Genomic DNA, 20,452 nt, shown 5'->3' on the forward strand with positions numbered 1-20,452 from the left:
GGCGACTCTCTGTTGCCAGCATTCTCGCCAAGGAGAGAACAGCTGTCAGTGTGCCGGGGGACCTTGATGTGTGGATCCCGAGTGGTAATTCCACCCAAGTTGAGAGAAAGAGTACTCAATAAGCTTCATGAGGGTCATCTGGGAGGGGTAAAAATGAAGAGCCTAGCCAGGGCGTTTGTGTGGTGGCTGGGAATCGATAAAGAAATCGAGGAAATGACCAAGAGATGCACAGGATGCCAGAAAGTCCAAAACGCTCCACCACAGGCCCCGCTACACCCATGGAGTGGCCCTCATCTCCATGGCAACGGGTGCACATTGATTTTGCTGGTCCATTTATGGACTCAATGTTTTTAATCGCCGTGGATGCCCATTCGAAATGGCCAGAGGTCATCAAAATGTCCTCCACCACCACGGAGAAAACTATTGCAGTCCTACGGACCATCTTCGCCAGGAATGGCTTGCCAGAACAGATTTGCTCCGACAATGGACCACAGTTTGTGTCCGAGGATTTCCGGAGGTTTTTGAGGAATAACGGGGTAAAGCATTACACATCCGCCCCATATCATCCAGCCACAAATGGATTGGCTGAGAGGTTTGTTCAAACCTTTAAAAAAGCAATAAAGGCGATGTATAACGACAACATACCACTGCAACACAAGGTGGATAATTTCTTGTTTGCTTACCGAAATGCGACACATGCAGTCACCAACCAAGCTCCAGCCATGATGTTCTTTAACCGCGGGTTAAGATGTCGCCTGGACTTGCTCAAACCAAACATAAGACGAGATGTTGAGAATAAGCAATTCCAGCACATCAATGAAAAGCCAACCAGGAGCTTCAAGATAGGGCAACCAGTCTTGGCCCGCGACTACCGAACAGAAAAATGGCAGCCAGGAACGATATGCACACGGCAGGGACTACTAATGTACACAGTGGACGTTGGAGAGAGCATCGTGAGACGCCATGCTGACCAGATTCTAGAGTCACAGGAACAAGTCAAACCCATACGAGCATGCGCACCTGGTGATGAACCCGAAGTACAGATTGCGTCTACCTCAGAATCAGTGGTATTGGAAGCTGACAAACCAACCAATGACAATGAGCCAGAATCGACTCCGCCGCAAGAACAGGATACTCGAGAAAGGCGCTATCCAGACAGGATCAGGAAGCCTCCTCAAAGACTGAATTTATAAATGATTACTTTCAGCTGATGTATATAGTACAAAGAAAATTGTAATTGTAATTAGTTATTATTCAATTGTTAAATGAATGTTATGTACTGTTTATCTAAAAGGGGAGGAATTGTTGTGTATGTACCTTTAAGAGAGAACTGCTTTTATACTGTAGTACCGGCAGTGACCACACCTGTATATAAAGCAGTAGCAGGCTTCTGTACTTTCCGTTCCAGCATACCCTCTGTTCAGTAAACACCTCTTATTACCGTTCTCCTGCAATCCATGTGTTATTGATGCGCGGACACTACACCCCCCATCCCAGGAACCAGTCTGGTGTACCTTTGTTGCACTCCCTCTATGGCAAGTATATCCTTCCTTAGGTAAGGAGACCAAAACTGGGACCTATATATATGCAGTAAGACAGCTTTACTCTTACACTCAAATCCTCTTGTAATAAAGGCATTTGCTTTCCTAGTTGCTTGCTGTACCTGCATGTTAACTTTTCACCTTCTAAAATTGTCAGCAGTCATTGTTATCCTATAAAATCCTACCTTAAACAGCTGGAAATGCTGCTTGCTTGTATGAATATCAAATTAGAATCATAGGATTTTTATAGCGAATTGCTGGTTCTCTGAAGGAGCAATCGCAAACCCCTGCCCTCCAAACCCCGATCATCCTCCCAATCCATTCAAATCAATGGATAACATTTGTAAAGGTACAACCTGTTGTTTTTACTTGCTCCAGAGCTGGTTAGAATCATAGAAATTTACAGCAAAGAAGGAGGCCATTTGGGCCATCGTGTCCGTGCCGGCCAACAAAGAGCTATCCAGCCTAATCCCACTTTCCAGCTCTTGCTCCGTAGCCCTGCACCTCCAAGTACTTTTTCAATGTGATGAGGGTTTCTGCCTCTTCCACCCTTTCAGGCAGTGAGTTCCAGACCCCCACCACCCTCTGGGTGAAGAAATTTCCCCTCAAATCCCCTCTAAACCTCCGACCAATTACTTTAAATCTGTGCCCCCCTGGTTATTGACCTCTCTGCTAAGGGAAATAGGTCCTTCCTATCCACTCTATCTAGGCCCCTCATAATTTTATACACCTCAATTAAATCTCCCCTCAGCCTCCTCTGTTCCAAAGAAAACAACCCCAGCCTGTCCAATCTTTCCTCATAGCTAAAATTCCCCTGTCCTGGCAACATCCTCGTAAATCTTCTCTGCACCCCCTCCAGCGCAATCATATCTTTCCTGTAATGTGGTGACCAGAACTGCACGCAGTATTCTAGCTGTGGCCTAACTAGTGTTTGATACAGTTCTAGCATAACCTCAAATAACAACAGAGAATGCTGGAAACACTCAGCAGGTCAGGCAGCATCGAGGAGAGAGAGAAACAGTGTCAACGTTTTGAGTCGGGGACCCTTCGTCAGAACCTCCCTGCTCTTACATTCTGTGCCTCGGCTAATAAAGGCAAGTATCCTGTGTGCCTTCTTAACCACCTTATCTACCTGTCCTGCTACCTTCAGGGATCTGTGGACCTGCACTCCAAGGTCTCTCTGATCCTCTACACTTCTCAGTGTCCTACCATTTATAGTATATTCCCTTGCCTTGTTAGCCCTCCCCAAATGCATTACCTCGCACACCTCCTCTATCTGCCTGCTGCATCAAACACAGCTAAAGACTTGCCATCCAGTCTGCTCCTGCTATAGCAGACAAGCTAGTTTGGGGCCTGCAAGCTCTGGGTCCCAACATTACCCAGGTGGTTCCCCTCAGCCTTTGATGGGGGGGGGGAGGGGGTGGGTGGGGAGGAGCCTCTGCCCGCCCCAAATAAGGCGATCAACACAGAAAGGGGTTGAGGGGAGATAGGGGCCTCCCAATCTCAGGAGATCCCATGTCTCCAGCTTGGGGGACAATCTGTCAGTTGGCCTGCCCAGAAGAAGGAGAGGTGCCAGCCTCAGAATTACCATCGGCAGTCCAGGTTGAGACCCTGAAGACTTTTCTGACGGAACGATGATGTTGGACAGATTCTGTGGGGAGAAAATCTCTAAATGAGTGGGCTGCTAAAATGTCCTTTTCACTTGAATTTCAAATGCAGTTCATTTTCGAGGTGTTTTGCATATTTTAAAAAATCTAGTGTCAGAAATGGTGACCATGAAACTACCTGATTGTTGTAAAAACCTGTCTGCTTCACTAATGTCCTTTAGGGAAGGAAATCTGCCATCCTTACTCGGTCTGGCCTATATGTGACCCCGGACCTACAGCAATGTGGTTGACTCTTAGGGCTAGATTTTCGGGGAGCCGTCAGGCGGGGTTTCAGGCGTGTGGGGGGGGAGGGGGTAAATCCCAAATTTGGGGGTCCCGACACTATCCCGCCCAAAACCCCGCCCCACGTAAGCTTCAGGGGCGGCGGGTACCCGCCCCGCACTGGGACCCGCCGAAACCAGACGGGAAGGGATTAGTGCCAATTAACTGCCTGTTAACAGGTAGTTAACAGGCAGTTTTTAGCCTAATCCCTATTTTGAGGGGTTTCGTGTGGGTTTCCCGATGGCTCCAAACCACGCCAGGTAGAGCAGGCGGGCCGTCGGGTTGAAGGAGTTGGAGGGGTCGCGATGTCGGCGCTCAGGTGAGTGATGGGTTCATGAGTGCAAAGGTAAGTGTGTTTGGTGTGTCTAAAGTGTGTAAAGAACTTTTACTTACCTGTACTTACCTTAACAGCCTTTCTTCCTGTAGCCGTCGGGAGCGCATCATTCAGCCGGAACTGAAAGCTGAACGGCTGCGATGTGAAAAGTGACAGCCTTCAGCTTTGAGTGCCGGTGTGAGTTCTAACTGAGTCTGTGCAGAAGGAGTTATGTCAGAACTCAGACTGTCAGTGTTTCACAGCTTCAAACAGCTGTCAAACGCTGATATTTCATCTGTCAAGGACTCTTGACAGATGAAATTTCAGTCTGTGACGTCACCTGTTGCCGGGTGGCCCTTAATTGGCCTGCTGAGCCCGCTAGGCGGGCTCAACAAGGTCAATCAAGGGAAAATCGCGCGGATTGGCCGGACGTCAAAGTAGGCGGGTCAAAAACCCGAAAGGGGAAGTCCCGCCTTCTTCCCGACAGGTTCGGCAAAATCTACCCCTTAACGTCCATCTGAAATGGCCTAGCAAGTCACTCAGTTGTACCAAACCGTCACAAAGAAGTATAACAGCACTGTGGGAGTACCTTCACCACACGGGCTGCAGTAGTTCAAGAAGGCGGCTCACCACCAACTTCTCAGGGCAATTAGGAATGGGCAATAAATGCTGGCCTTGCCAGCGACGCCCCCATCCTAGGAAAGAACAATAATAATTTAAAAAAAGAAACTATCAACCTCATCAAACTGATTGTCAAAGCTAGCAGCGTTTTACGTTCCTTGGTTTTTGGAAATTTGGGTAACGGATGAGGCTTGGATTAAGCTTTTTCTGTTTTATTTTACAGCCAGAGTTAGACCCTACACCGCCCTGTGAGGTACCCATTGCTCACCACTGCGCAGTGTCATCAATAGAAAATGGACACAAAGCACTTATTACCGACATATGCTGGCTCCCGGACCACTTTGAGGTAAGGGAACGTTTCAGGTGAAAAATTTGCAGGGCTACGGGGAAAAGGTCGGGGAGTGGGAGGAGCTGAAGTGCTCTTGCAGAGAGCCGGCACGGGCTCGACAGGCCGAATGGCCTCCTTCTGTGCTGTAACCAATCTATGATTCTATGAAATCCATTCACTGAACGTCATTGCCCTGATGTGCTGTAAAACATGCCATTTCAGCAAAGCATATGGTAAAATAAACACGGATCCCTTTTCGAGCACTCAAGCTGCTGTTTTGATGCTTCGCCTGTATCACCCCTCGCCTTACGCTGTGGAACATACGAGCGTACAAATTAGGAGCAGGAGTAGGCCATTCGGCCCTTCGAGCCTGCTCTGCCATTCAGTAAGATCATGGCTGATCCGATTACTCCACATTCCCGCCTACCCCCGATAACTTTTCACCCCCTTGTTTACCAAGAATCTATCTACCTCTGCCTTAAAAATATTCAAAGACTCTGCTTCCACCGCCCTCTGAGGAAGAGAGTTCCAAAGACTCACGACCCTCTGTGAGAAAAAATTTCTCCTCATCTCTGTCTTAAATGGGCGATCCCTTATTTTTAAACAGTGACCCCTCGTTCTAGATTCTCCCACAAGAGGAAACATCCTCTCCACATCCACCCTGTCCAGACCCCTCAGGATCTTATATGTTTCAATCAAGTCACCTCTTACTCTTCTAAACTCCAGTGGATACAAGCCTAGCCTGTCCAACCTTTCCTCATAAGACAACCCGCCCATTCCAGGTATTAGTCTAGTAAACCTTCTCTGAACTGCTTCCAACGCATTTACATCCTTCCTTAAATAAGGAGACCAATAAGGAAACAGGCTCCTGCACCTGTTTGTACCAGCCGTTAATTTTTCCTGTGTAATTGCTGGGCAGTTGCTGGGCAATTAGCCCAATCTGCGCCAGCAATGAGGATAATACAGTCGCAGCGGATGATCTGTCAAGTCGGAACTTTAGAGATCGCAAGTTCGGGATTTAGTGCTTGCGGAAATCCCGAACTTGCAGTCAATTTCCTGCCGTCATACCGACCACAAATCCTGCCCCAGTGCAGTTAAAAAGTACTTGGACATGCACTTGAAGTGCCGTAACCTACAGGGCTACGGACCAAGAGCTGGAAAGTGGGAGTAGGCTGGATCACTAGGAGTAGTTGGGAAGTGGTCACATAGAGTCATAGAGTTTTACAGCACAGAAAGAGGCCCTTCGGCCCATCGTGTCTGCGCCGCCCATCCATCCCTGTCCCGTCTAATCCCATTTTCCAGCATTTGGTCCATAGCCTTGTATGCAATGGCATTTCAAGTGCTCATCCAAATGCTTCTTGAATGTTGTGAGGGTTCCTGCCTCTCCCACCCTTTCAGGCAGTGAGTTCCAGATTCCAACCACCCTCTGGGTGAAAAAGTTCCTCCTCAAATCCCCTCTAAATCTCCTGCCCCTTACCCTGAATCTATGCCCCCTTGTTATTGACCCCCCTACTAAGGGGAAAAGTTCCTCTTTATCTACCCTATCTATGCCACTCATCATTTTGTACACCTCAATCAGGTCCCCCCTCAGCCTTCTTTGCTCCAAGGAAAACAACCCCAGCCTGTTTAGTCTTTCTTCATAGCTGAGGCGCTCCATCCCAGGTAACATCCTGGTGAATCTTCTCTGCATCCTCTCCAAAGCAATCACATCCTTCCTATAGTGAGGCGACCAGAACTGCACACAGTACTCCAGCTGTGGCCTCACCAGCGTTTTGTGCAGCTCCATCATAACCTCCATGCTCTTATATTCTATGCCTCGGCTAATGAAGGCAAGTATCCCATATGCCTTTTTAACATCTTATCTACCTGTTCCGCTGCCTTCAGGGATCTATGTACATGTACACCAAGGTCCCTCTGACCCTCTGTACTTCCTAGGGTCCTACCACTCATTGTGTATTCCCTTGCCTTATTTGTCCGTCCAAAATGCATCACCCCGCACTTTTCAGGGTTAAATTCCATTTGCCACTTTTCCGCCCATCTGACCAACCCGTTTATATCGTCCTGTAGCCTGAGGCTTTCCTCCTCGCAATTTACCACCCCACCAATTTTTGTGTCATCTGCGAACTTACTGATCATACCTTTTACATTCTCATCCAAATCATTTATGTAGATCACAAACAACAAGGGACCCAGCACCGATCCCTGAGGTACCCCACTGGACACTGGCTTCCAGTCACAAAAGCAACCTTCGACCATCACCCTCTGCCTCCTGCCACTCAGCCAGTTTAGGATCCAACGCGCCAAGGCACCCTGGATCCCATGGGCTCTTACCTTCTTGACCAGTCTCCTATGCGGGACTTTGTCAAAAGCTTTACTGAAGTCCATGTAAACCACATCCACAGCATTTCCCTCATCCACCGCCCTAGTCACCCCCTCGAAAAATTCAATCAGATTTGTCAGACATGATTTACCCTTGACAAAGCCATGCTGACTATCCCCGATTAATCCTTGCCTCTCCAAGTGGAGACTAATTTTGTCCCTCAGAATTTTTTCCAATTATTTCCCTACCACAGATGTTAGGCTCACTGGCCTGTAATTCCCTGGTTTATCCCTGCTACCCTTCTTGTATAATGGTACTACATTAGCTGTTCTCCAGTCCTCTGGTACATCCCCTGTGGCCAGAGAGGTTCTGAAAATTTGTGTCAGAGCCCCTGCAATCTCCTCCTTTGCCTCCCACAGCAGCCTGGGATACATCTCGTCCGGGCCTGGGGATTTATCCACTTTTTGGCCTGCTAAAACCGCTAGCACCTCCTCCCTCTCGATGCTAATATGTTCAAGTATGTCACAGTCCCCTTGCCCGATTTCTATGTCTGCATCGTCTCTCTCCATAGTGAACACAGATGCAAAAAATTCATTTAAAACCCCACCTACATCATCTGGCTCTACACACAGATTGCCACTTTGGTCCCTAATGGGCCCTACCCTTTCCCTGGTTATCCTCTTGCCCTTAATATACTTATAAAACATCTTAGGATTTTCCTTTATTTTGCTCGCCAGTGTTATTTCATGGCCCCTCCTCTCCCTCCTAATTTCTTTTTTTAGTATGCCCCTGCACTTTTTATACTCCTCTAGGGCTTCTTCCGTCTTTAGTCTTTTGTAACTGCCAAAAGCCCCCCTTTTATTTCTAATGCATTTTTGTATATCCCTTGTCATCCAAGGTTCCCTTTGCTTGTTGGTCCCCCCCTTGACCTTTACAGGAACATGTTGGCGTTGTACTCTCTCTATTTCCCTTCTGAAAGTCTCCCACTGTTTTGATGTGGATTTTCCTATAAGTAGCTGCTCCCAGTCCACTTTGGCCAGCTCCTGCCTTATCATATTAAAATCGGCCTTCCCCCAATTTAGAACCTTTATTTCCGGGCCGTCTTTGTCTTTTTCCATGACCACCTTAAATCTCACCGAATTATGGTCACTGTCGCCAAAATGCTCTCCTACTGACACTTCCACCACTTGCCCGGCTACATTCCCCAGAATTAGGTCCAGTATCGCCCCCTCTCTTGTAGGACTTTCTACATGTTGGCTCAAAAAGCTCTCCTGGATGCACTTTAAGAATTCTGCACCCTCTAAGCCTTTCACACTCTGACTATCCCAATTTATATTGGGGAAGTTGAAATCCCCCACTATTATTACCCCATTATTTTCGCACTTTTCTGAGATTTGCCTACATATCTGTTCCTCTATCTCCCCCTGACTGTTTGGGGGCCTATAGTACACCCCCAGCAAAGTGCTTGCCCCCTTTTTGTTTTTAAGTTCTACCCATATGGCCTCATTAGAGGAACCCGCTAATATATCATCCCTCCTTACAGCAGTAATTGACTCCTTAATTAATATTGCAACACCCCCTCCCCTTTTACACCCCCCTCTGTCTCGCCTGAAGATTCTATACCCCGGAATATTGAGCTGCCAGTCCTGACCCTCCCTCAACCATGTCTCCGTGATGGCAACAATATCGTACTCCCATGTGTTCAACAACAACTTCAGTTCATCCACCTTATTTGCAAGACTCCTTGCATTAAAATAAATGCCTTCCAGCCCTGCCATATTCCCTTTTGCCTTCACATATTTGCTCTGCCTTGTTTTTTCCTCTGTATTTGGCTGTAAATCACCCCCTGCTATAGCTCCACTCTGTACCCCATCCCCCTGCCAAGTTAGTTTAAACCCCCCCCAGCAGTGCTAGCAAACCTCCCCGCAAGGATATTGGTTCCCCTCTGGTTCAGGTGTAAACCGTCCGACTTGTACAAGTCCCACCTTTCCCAGAAGCAGACCCAGTGATCCAGGAAACTAAAGCCCTCCCCCCTGCACCATCCCTTTAGCCACGCATTCATCTGTTCTATCTTCCCATTCCTATACTCACTAGCACGTGGCACCGGGAGTAATCCAGAGATTACAACCTTTGAGGTCCTGCTCTTTAATCCTTCACCTAGCTCCCTAAATTCTTGCTGCAGGACCTTATCCCTCTTTTTACCTATGTCGTTGGTACCAATGTGGACCACGACCTCTGGCTGTTCACCCTCCCCCTCCAGAATGCCCTGCAGCCGCTCAGTGATATCCTTGACCCTGGCACCTTGACCCTGGCACATACTGGGTATGATGCTGAACTAATGATCATTTCAAGCATCCGCAGTATTTTGCTATTGTAATGATCCAGAGACATGAGTTCAAATCCCCACAGCAGCTGGCGAATTTAAATTCCGTTAGTTAAATAAATCTGGAATTAAAAGCTAGTATCAGGAATGATTATTGTATAAACCTTATACTATGCTTTCAGTATAATCTTTGCATTTTAACTCTTTACTTGTATCGTAGCTTCTTTTACAACTGCAAAAAGAGATGTATATATTTTGCGCGAGGCTCCCTCTAGTCTTCGAGAGCCAAAGATCGAATCTCATATAAATTACGTAGAAGATGTCAGAAGCAAACAGATGGGTATTTATGACAATCCGGTCGTCACACGGATGTTTTCGGAGTGTGCGCGACAATAAGATAAAGTAAAATGGAGAGACTGCAGGTGCCAGAAATCTGTGATAGACACCGGAGATGCAGGAAATGCAGAGCAGGTCACTCAACATCTGACAAGAGAAAAGACAGGTCCTGATGTTTAGGGGGTGTAAGAAAGAAAGGACTTGCGTTCATACATCCCTTCTGAAGTGCAGTCACTGCTGTTGTTAAGTCCGTGAATGATTGAGACACGGACCAGCAGGAGTGAAAACAAACAAGTCTTTACTGGTGGAAGTCAATAGCGAAACTAACAAACAGAGACTCTCCAGCGCCTTTTATACAGGGGTGGTCACTGCCGGTACTGCAGTCTGAGACCAGTTATTCTCTTAAAGGTACATACACAACAATTCCTCCCCTTTTAGATAAACAGTACATAACATTCATTTAACAACTAAATGATAACTAATTACAATCACAATCATGGTTGCTAGATACATTGGTTAAGTTTAAGCAATTATAAGTTCAGTCTTTGAGGAGGCTTCCTGATTCTGTCTGGATAACGCCTCTTTGGGGTATCATGTTCTTCTGGCAATGTTGAGTCGAGATCAATGTCGTTGTTTGGTTCATCTGCTTCCAATATCACCAATTCTGCGGTAGCTGCAATTGGTACGTCGATTTCATTGCCAGGTGTATCAGATCGTGGTGTGGAGTTGACGTTTTCCATTGACTCTAGAATCTGGTCAGCATGGCGTCTTACAATGCTCTCTCCAACGTCCACGGTATACATGAGAGGTCCTTGCCGTGTACAAATCGTTCCTGGCTGCCATTTCTCAGTGCGGTAGTCCCGGGCCAAAACTGGTTGACCTGTCTTAAAACTCCTGGTCGGCCTTTCATTCATATTCTGAAACTGCCTGTTCTCCACATCTCTTCGGACGTTTGGCTTAACCAAATCCAAGCGACATCGTAGTCTTCGATTGAAGAACATCATGGCTGGGATTTGGTTGGTAACCGCATGTGTCGCATTCCGGTAGGCAAACAAGAAGTTGTCCACCTTGTGTTGTAGGGGTATATCTTCATTACACATTGCCTTGATAGCCTTCTTGAATGTTTGGACAAACCTCTCGGCCAATCCATTAGTGGCTGGATGATATGGGGCAGATGTGTAATGCTTAACGCCATTGTTCTTTAAGAACCTCCGGAACTCTTCAGACACAAACTGTGGTCCATTGTCAGAGCAAATCTGTTCAGGCAGCCCATTCCTGGCGAATATGGTTCGCAAAACTGTGATAGTTTTTTTCCGTGGTGGTTGAGGACATTTTTATTACCTCTGGCCACTTTGAATGTGCATCCACCGCAATTAAAAACATCGAGTCCATGAAGGGACCAGCAAAATCAATGTGCACCCGTTGCCATGGAGATGAGGGCCACTCCCATGGATGCAGAGGAACTTGTGGTGGGGCGTTTTGGACCTTCTGGCATCCTGCACAGCTCTTGGTCATCTCTTCGATTTCTCTATCGATTCCCGGCCACCACACAAACGCTCTGGCTAAGTTCTTCATTTTTACCCCACCCAGATGACCCTCATGAAGCTCATTGAGCACTCTATCCGTCAACTTAGGTGGAATTACTACTCTGGATCCACACATCAAGGTTCCTCTGCACACTGACAGCTGTTCTCTTCTCGGCGAGAATGCTGGCAGCAGTGGTTCGCCATGTGCTGGCCATCCCTTCACCGTTAAATCATAGACCCGTGATAGTGTCGGGTCATTCCGTGTTTCCTTTTCTATGTTTGCATTCGTCACAGGGAGACATTCGACTATGGTCGAGTGGAATAACTCCATTGGATCCACTGCAAGGTCTTCTTCTTCCACCGTCGGCAATGGTAGGCGTGACAATCCATCAGCATTTCCATGCTGTTTAGTTCCTTTGTACTCGATGTCATATTGGTGTGCCCCTAGGAAAAGGGACCATCTCTGCAGCTGTTGTGCCGTCATTATCGGTACGCCCTTCTGAGGGTTGAAAATGGAGACAAGAGGTTGATGATCGGTTAGTAGAGTAAATTTTTGACCGTGCAGATAGTGATTGAACTTCTTCACCCCCCACACTAGGCTGAGGGCCTCTCTGTCAATCTGGGCGTAGTTACGCTCGGCAGAAGTTAACGAGCGTGATGCAAAAGCTATCGGCCTCTCTAAACCATCAAGGAATTTATGTGACAGTACCGCCCCAATGCCGTAGGGAGACGCATCACACGCCAGCCTGATTGGCAGTGCTGTGTTGTAGTGAGCCAATACTTCCCTTGAAGTGATTAAGTCCTTACTCTTCTGAAAAGCACGCTTACAATCATCTTTCCATTTCCATGCTACCCCCGTTCGTAGCAGGGCGTTCAGTGGGTGCAGAATTGTCGACAAATTCGGCAAAAACTTATGATAGTAATTCACCAATCCGAGGAATGACCTCAGTTGCGACACATTTTCAGGCGCTGGGGCCTTAACAACCGCTTCAATTTTGTCAGGGGACTTATGTAACCCTTCTTCATCAATCACGTGGCCACAATACGATATCTGTTTCTTTAAAAATTCGCACTTGGGGCGGTTGGCTCGCAGCCCATGTTCCCGTCGTCTAGTGAGCACCTGTTCTAGGTTGTTAAGGTGTTCACTGTCATCTTCACCTGTTACAAGGATGTCGTCCAAGTAACACTGAGTCCCCGGAATCCCTTGCAGGACTTGTTCCATCGCTCTTTGCCATATCGCCGGAGCCGATGCTACTCCAAATACCAATCGATGATACTGGTAAAGACCTTTGTGAGTGTTTATCGTGAGATACTTCCTAGAGGACTCTTCAACCTCCATCTGCAAATATGCTTGTGCTAGGTCAACTTTTGTAAAACGCTTCCCTCCAGACAGTGAGGCGAAGATGTCTTCTATCCTTGGAAGACGATATTGTACTGTGTGAAGGACAGAGTTCACCGTCACCTTGAAATCCCCACAGATGCGAATCTTCCTTGGCTCTCCGGGCTTATTGCTTAACATTTTTTTCATGACAGGAATGATGGGTGTCGCCCACTCGCTCCAGTCGACCTTAGACAACACGCCCGCCTTCTCCAGCTCTGCCTCGATGGCTGGGCGAATTGCATATGGTACCGGTCTTGATTTGAAAAACTTGGGAACTGCATTCTCTTCTATTTTTATCGAGGCAGTTACGCCTTTAAGCGTGCCCAGTTCTTGTTGAAATACCTCTTTGGCGTTAGCTAAGATTGTTGACAATCGTCCAGGAGTGACGTCTTCATCTTTTTTACCGTCCACCATCATTGCATGAATGGAATGCCAATCTAAGTTTATCTTCCTGATCCATTCCCATCCCAATAACGGTGGTCCACCATTTGGCAGCATGTAGAGATACAATTTCTGAATTTTCTTGCCATTGTATTCGACAGGCACCCTTATTTTTCCTCTGGGGTATACTTTTTGCCCCGTATACGTCGTCAAGATGATGGATGTCTCTCTCAAGGGTATGTGTGAAAATAGCCGCTCGTAGTCTCGTCGATTCATGACGGTTAGCGCTGATCCTGTATCCAATTCCATTTTAACTTGGGACCCTGCTATCGTGAGGGTGACCCAAATGGTTCGGTGATCCTCTTTTGCGATTACATTGTGAAGTTTGAGACAGCTTAGTCTCCTGTTTCCGGATTCACTATCGCTCGTCTGATCTTCGGAACTACTGTCCGTCATCTTTTGTACTTTCTTGTACGGTTCCTTAGTAGCCTTTTTGTTGTCGCTGGTCTTCTTCCCAGACCTGCAAACTCGTGCAATGTGTCCAATCTTCCCGCATTGTCTGCATATTTTGTCTTTGGACCAGCAGTCCTTCTGGTCATGGTTAGTTCTGCCGCAGCGATAACATTTTGCAAATCCCCGTGTCATTTCGTGGGTGCCGTATTCCTGTGGTTTTTGTTGAATTTCTGCAGCTTCCCTGGCTGCGGTTTCATACGATACTGCCACGCTGAAAGCCTTATCTAGCGTCAGCTCTTTTTCTGAGAGTAACTTCTTCTGTGTTCCTTCACTCAGGAGTCCACAGACAAATTTGTCCCGTAGGGTTTCTGCCAGTCCTGCTCCGAACTGGCAGTGCTTTGATAGCTTGCGTAGTTCCGTAAGATACTCAGCATTGCTCTCATCTTTCTGCTGAGTTCTCCTGTGGAATTTAAATCTTTCTGCTATCAACAGCGGTGCAGGGTTTAAGTGTTCCTGTAGGACAGCAACAATTTCGTTAAAACTCTTCGCCTTCAGTTTGGCTGGAGTAATCAGGTCCCGCAATAGGCCATACGTTCTAGCGCCCATTAAGTTTAGCAATATCGATGCCTTTTTCCCCTCCGCTATTTCGTTTGCCTCGAAATATACCTCGACTCTTTCCACATACGTGGTCCAGTCCTCTATTGTATTATCAAAAGCAGTGATACAGCCAGTCTTCGGCATCTTGCAAATCTAAAATGGCACCTCCCGCGCTTTGCCTTCTTCCCCGATTTAACAAAATGGCGCCTCCCGCGCTTTGCCTTCTTCCCCGCTGTTGTTAGCACTGCTTTCCATGGTTTCTTGCGCGTTAAATATTGATTCTTTTTCTTTTATTATTTTCCCGTCGTGGAGCGGACCCTCTGGGACACTTCCCTCCCTCTTCTTAGGTCCGAACGCTGCCCGGCTTCAAAGCACCGGCCGCGCCCTATGTGCTCCACCCTCTCTCTCTCTCTTTGCTTCCCGACTCGCTGCCTGGCCCCGTTGAAAAGCCACCCGATCGAGCTTCAGCCCGCCGCAGCCCAGGAAGGATCAGAGCACTACCTGCCACCAGCCTGATTAGCTGGGAAACCACAGACCGAGGAACCCAGCCTGGCTCTGAACAGTCTCTCCTGCAAGTTTTCAAACCGATGATTGACGGTCGACGCCCGTTTCCCGAGTTTCTTTGGACTCTTTTTTTTTTCTTTCTTCTGGCTCCGACCTTCAACAACGTCGTCTGAGGTGCTGCTGAGTTGCAGGTAAGTTCGTTTCTTATTCGTCGCCAGTGTTAAGTCCGTGAATGATTGAGACACGGACCAACAGGAGTGAAAACAAACAAGTCTTTACTGGTGGAAGTCAATAGCGAAACTAACAAACAGAGGCTCTCTAGCGCCTTTTATACAGGGGTGGTCACTGCCGGTACTGCAGTCTGAGACCAGTTATTCTCTTAAAGGTACATACACAACAGCTGTTATGTGTTCAAATCCCTCCATGGTCTCGCCCCTCCCTATCTCTGTAACCTCCTCCAGACCCACAACCCCCCGAGATCTCTGCACTCCTCCAATTCTGGCCTCTCGCGCATCCCCGATTTTAATCGCTCCACCATTGGCGGCCGTGCCTTCAGCTACCTGGGCCCTAAGCTCTGGAATTCCCTCCCTAAACCTCTCCGCCTCTCTCTCCTCCTTTAAGACGCTCCTTAAGACCTACCTCTTTGACCAAGTCTTTGGCCACCTGTCCCAATATCTCCTGATGTGGCTCGGTGTCAAATTTTGTTTGCGCCTTGGGACGTTTTACTATGTTAAAGGCGCTGTATAACTGCAAGTGGTTGTTGTTGTAACGCTGTATATAGTAGATCACTTAGCTGATGAAAATAATGTTGTTCTTTTCCAAGATAACAAAGTTCGGAATTCCATGTGCGAACGTAGAAGGGCTTTGCGTGCAACTTGTCACATGTTCTCCTGATTGGTAAGTATATAGATATTATTTGTAGGCAATTCATTGTCAATTACAAATCATCATTAGTCAGTCATTCAACTAAAGCAGTTTTAACCGGTAGTTTTGCATAATTACAAGAGTTTGCGTCCCTCCCGCCCTCCCCCCGCCCACTTGCCTATTAGATAAAGGCTCTGCTTTGTTCAGTCATAAGATCAGAAGGGTCTCGCTTCAGTTCTTAGAATTTGCTGAGCGTGATTGCTCTCAACCAGGGAAGCAGTGTTAGTGACTGCTCTCAGTGGCCCTAGGCGAGCGGAGGGGAAAGGAATCAACCAACTGTGCCCTCCTCAGCAATGGCTCTGACTAGACTGTGTGGGCTCGATTTTAACTCAGCCATCAGGCGGGCTTTGAGGCGTGTGGGGGGTTAAAATCGCAAAACCTGGGGGTCGGGACCCCCCTCCCGCCTGGTTCCCGACACCTAGCCATTTTAACCCAGGTGTGTCTGATGGTCCCGAATCAGTCCCGCCTGCAACAGGCGGGACTGGTCTTTAGGGCCCTTAAGCAGCACTCATTGGCCTTTATAATCCCATTTTAACAGGCCCTTGCCTGTTTAACCCTTTTCCCACGTAAAACACACCTGGTGGGGATCACGCCTGTGAAACCTGGTGTGAACACTATTGGCTTGCTGACTATCAGCTGCAGGTCAACCATTAAAGAGGAGATTTGATCAGTCATCATTTGCAGGTGGCAGGACTTTGTTGTTTCAGGCCTGGGGCAACTTTTACCAGGCTTAACCACATCTGTGGAAGGTTGAAGCCTCACACACTTCTCCAGTGTGACCTCCTGCGAAACCCCTCTCGCCAACCTCACTCAGCGCTTCCTCAACTGAGGCATCTACCAGAAGCATGGGAGGCCTTTTTTTCCTTCCCTTCTTGGCATTAGAGGACTTCCAGCCCCATGCGCGAAATGACACGCGCCACAACTGCAGAAGTTGCCATCAGAATTTTTATGCAAAACAAACCACTGATGGCATTTTTACAGAATACACAACATTTCACCCAAGTGACTACCCTTGTGACTATTTGTGCTTTATTTTCCTCTTACGCGTGCTCCTACGTAGTGGTTCCCCTGTGGCTTCAGCAGATGTGGAGGCCCCTTGCTCACTTTCCTGCTGCTCCTGTCTCGACACCTTTGGCGGGCGTCCTCTGGGGTGGTGAGCCTGTGAGGGCTCGCCAGCAGTCTGCTGCTCCTGCGGCTGTGCAGGGGTTGAGATGTCTATCTCACTTGGGTGTGGACTCCGGCGGGGCTCTGACCGAGGGCTCTGCAGTGGCATGGAAGTGTGAGCGCTTGGAGAGGAGCCCCCACTTCCTTGAGGTCTGCCACCAACCTCCCTCTCATGGGTCAGGTCCCCCTCAGTGCCTGCAAGTGGCTTGAGAGCACCTTGCTGCACATCAGGGGGGCCACGGGGACCCGTATCTGCAATGGCAGTCCTACTCAGAAGGACTTCCATGAAGGTCTGGTTTCTCTGTTCAGTAGATGCCCATCGCTCCTCAAGAGATGTCATTCTATTCTGAACACTCACCATGTTTTCCATACCCTGGCGACTAACCTCCTCCATGGCCGTAGCCCTCCTCTCCTCTACCGTAGCCAGCCTTACCACGGAGGCAGCAATCATTTCCATGTTTATGCGTTCATGCGCCAATGACTCCACAAAGGCTCTGCTCATGTTCGCTATGGACTCCTCCATTCGCTCCACACTCGCAGCGACCCTAGAGATAAAACCTGCCAGAGACTCCTGCATCTGTGCCTGGAGTTCCATCACCTCTGATCTTACGGATGGACCCAGAGGCAGAGGGTCGACATGCAGCTGAGCCGAGCTGGCAGAGTCCTGCACCCTCCGACGAGGACTCTCCACTGCTGTCCCTGCCTCCACAATCTGCTGATGCTCACTTGTGAGCTGTGATACACCAGGTGACAACTCTACTCTATGTCCCGAAGGTCCCACCGAGGTGTGAGTGTCTGCGCTGGTGCTGGGTGCGCTTATTTCTGCTGACGCTGCGCCCTCAGAGGTTGCAGATTCCTCCGAGGAGTCTGGAATCTCAGGCTCTTCCTCCTGCACACTGGGGACGGGGGCTCTCGATGGTCCTGTGGAGGAAAAAGTTAGAGATGTGATGCCAAGGTTACATGCACATTGCATTTTGCAGATGATCATAAGTCCATATGATGTAGCTTCAGAATCATTATCAGCGACTTATGCAATGCCAATGAGAGAGATGGAAAACTATTCTGTCACCAGCTTGCGGGGATGCACCTGTCTCTCCTTCCCCAACTTCCGCATCTATGTCAGCCTCGACAATCTCCAGGATGGCTTCCTCCCAGGGGGTGAGCTGGGCTAATGAGGGCGGCCCTCCTCCTGTCCTGGCTCACTCTCTCCTGTTGTGAGCTCTCTTTTCCTGCAATGAGGGAGGCAAGTGGAGGTTGAGTGAGAATGAAGGAGTGAGTGCAGAGATTGCATAGCATAGATACTTAGAAGGAGACAAAGATGGAGTGAGGTTGCAAGACCAAGGGCCCTCCCTGTGTGTTGTCAGTTGTGTTCAAAGCATCAGAGTGAGAGGGAGTGTGAGGGCTGCATGGTGGAATAGTTGTGTGAATGTGAGCATAGAGAGAGAGGGAATAGGTAATCATAATCATAATCATAATCAACTTTATTGTCATTGTTAGTGCACAAGTGCAGTACAACAAAATGTAGGCTTGCGGCTCCCGAGAGTGTACATTTAGATTAAGACATTTAAACATTCAACATTCATTTGGCTTGTAATACATTAATATAAACATAACCATAATAAAGTGCATTGGCAGATGTGCAGGCTTTAGAGTTTATTTGTGGAGTTCAGTAGGATGACAGCCCTGGGAAAGAAGCTGTTCCTAAATCTGGTCGTTCGGGTGCGAATGCATCTGTAGCGTCTCCCAGATGGCAGGAGGGCGAACAGACTGTGGCTGGGGTGGGTAGGGTCTTTGATGATGGACCGTGACCTCCGTAAACAGCGTTTCTGGTATATGTGCTCTATGGTCGGTAGCCGGGTGCCGGTAACGCGTTGGGCATGGATGTGAGTGTCAAGTGGGATGTGGAGGAAGAGATTGCTAAAGCTGAGTGCTGGTGAGATAATGGCAATGGGGATCAGATTGAGGGTGATGGAAACTTCATACAGTACTTACTTTTCCAGTGCGATGAAGGTCATGGAATCTTTTCCTGCACTGCATCCAGGTGCGCTGTGTGAGCCCCAAGGAGTTGACTTCCCCAGCCACTTGTAGCCACACAGCCTTGGTCTGACTGGGAGGCCTCTTCCTCCCTGAAGAAGGGAACAGGACCTCCCTGTGGGCCCTAGCACCATCCAGCAATGCCTGGAGTGAAGCCTCATCAAATTTTGGGGCAGCTCTTGCCCTCCCGCTGGCCGTTGCTCCTGCAGGCTCCTGTGCCATCTTAATGGTAAAGTTTGGAAGCCTGCAGAAGAAGCAAGGCTTGCTGTGGGCTCTAAAAGCAGCAGCAATGATGACGTCATATTCTGTGACTTTCTGACTGGAAATATTCAATTGCCAAGGCTTCCCACACGCTGGAAATCAATTGGCCAATTGAGTGAAAATTGCATCAATCTCACAGACCCATTTAGAATCGTGTGGGAAACATCAAATTCGGGGAACCCGACAATTCCCCGCACCCGAGTTAAAATCGAGCCCTGTGTGTGTAATCCATGCCCATCTTTCATGCAACTCCATGTTTGAACCTCTCCAATATGATTTCCGCCCCTTCCACAGCACTGAAACGACCCTTATCAAAGTCCCGACGAGGTCCTATGTGACTGTGACTGTGGTAAACTGTCCCTCCTCATCCTTCTCGAACTGTCTGCATGGTTGACCACACCATTCCCCTCCAACACCTATCCACTGTCGCCCAGCTGGGTGGGACTGCCCTGGCCCGGATCCGTTCTTATCTAGCCAGTCATAACCAGAGAGAATCACCTGCAATGGTTTCTCTACCCGCTCCCGCACTGTTACCTCTGGTGTCCCCCCAAGGATGTATCCTTGGCCCCCCTCCGATTTCTCATCTACATGCTGCCCATTGGCGACATCATCCAAAGGCACGGTGGTCAACGGGTGAGGTGGGGAGGGGCAGGGGGAGGGGATGCGATCTTTTAACGTGGGGTCGGGAGTCGCACTCTGGTCCACGTTGAGGTAAATACCGGGGGCTTCATGCCGGTTAACACCACCTTGTCGTGTGCGAGTTCAGCCTTCTTAGGCAGTCCCTCGGAACCGAGGATGACTTGCTTCCACATTAAAAATGAGTTCGCAGGTGACTGATGAGTCCAATGCGGGACCTACAGTCTCTGTCACAGGTGGGGCAGACAGTGGTTGAAGGGGTGCGTGGGTGGGGTGCTTGGGTTGACGTGAGCTCCTTCCGCTGCCTGCGCTTGGCTTCCGCTTGCTCCCGGTGAAGAGACTCGAGGGCCCCGATTTTCGGCTTGTGTGGGAAATGGTCGGATTTCCCCGAATGTGGGGTTTCTGACACACATAAAAAAGTGTCAGCCAGCCCCACGCAATTTTCCCTCAATTGGCCAATTAATTCCCAGCATGTGGGAAGCCTTGCTAATTGTCTAAATCGAGTCAGAAATCCCCACAGTATGATGTCATCATTTGTGGTGTTTTCAAGGTCCATGGCAAGCACTGCATCCTCTGAAGGCTTCCAAATGAACCATACAGGATGGCATAAGGAGCCTGCAGCAGCTGTGGCCAGTGCCAGACCCCGAGCTGCCTTCAAATTCGACGAGGCTTCACTGCAGGCATTATTGGATGGGGTTAGGGCCCACAGGGAGGTCCTCTTCCCTAGGTCAGGGAGGAAGAGGCCTCCCACTGAGACCAATGCTGCATGGATGCAGGTGTTAGCAGATGCCAACTCGCTGGGAGTCACCAGAGGAACCTTGGCATTATATCTCTAACTCCTTCCTTTACTCCCCCACAGTACCATCCAGAGCCCCCGTCCT

At 48.6% G+C, this 20,452-nt stretch overlaps 1 protein-coding gene across 1 annotated transcript in view; it reads left to right on the forward strand.

Moving 5' to 3' along the window:
- dnai3 (dynein axonemal intermediate chain 3) overlaps positions 1–20,452 on the forward strand; it is a 207,328-nt gene that overhangs the window by 128,706 nt on the left and 58,170 nt on the right. Inside the window, exons 13-14 of the mRNA XM_085983542.1 lie at positions 4,627–4,749; positions 15,376–15,449. Coding sequence (XP_085839668.1) covers positions 4,627–4,749; positions 15,376–15,449 — 197 coding nt within the window. The remainder of the gene's footprint in view (positions 1–4,626; positions 4,750–15,375; positions 15,450–20,452) is intronic.

Source organism: Somniosus microcephalus, chromosome 3, assembly GCF_052327205.1.
Source record: "Somniosus microcephalus isolate GS21.2 chromosome 3, FLI_Smic_1.0, whole genome shotgun sequence".
NCBI lineage: Eukaryota > Metazoa > Chordata > Chondrichthyes > Squaliformes > Somniosidae > Somniosus > Somniosus microcephalus.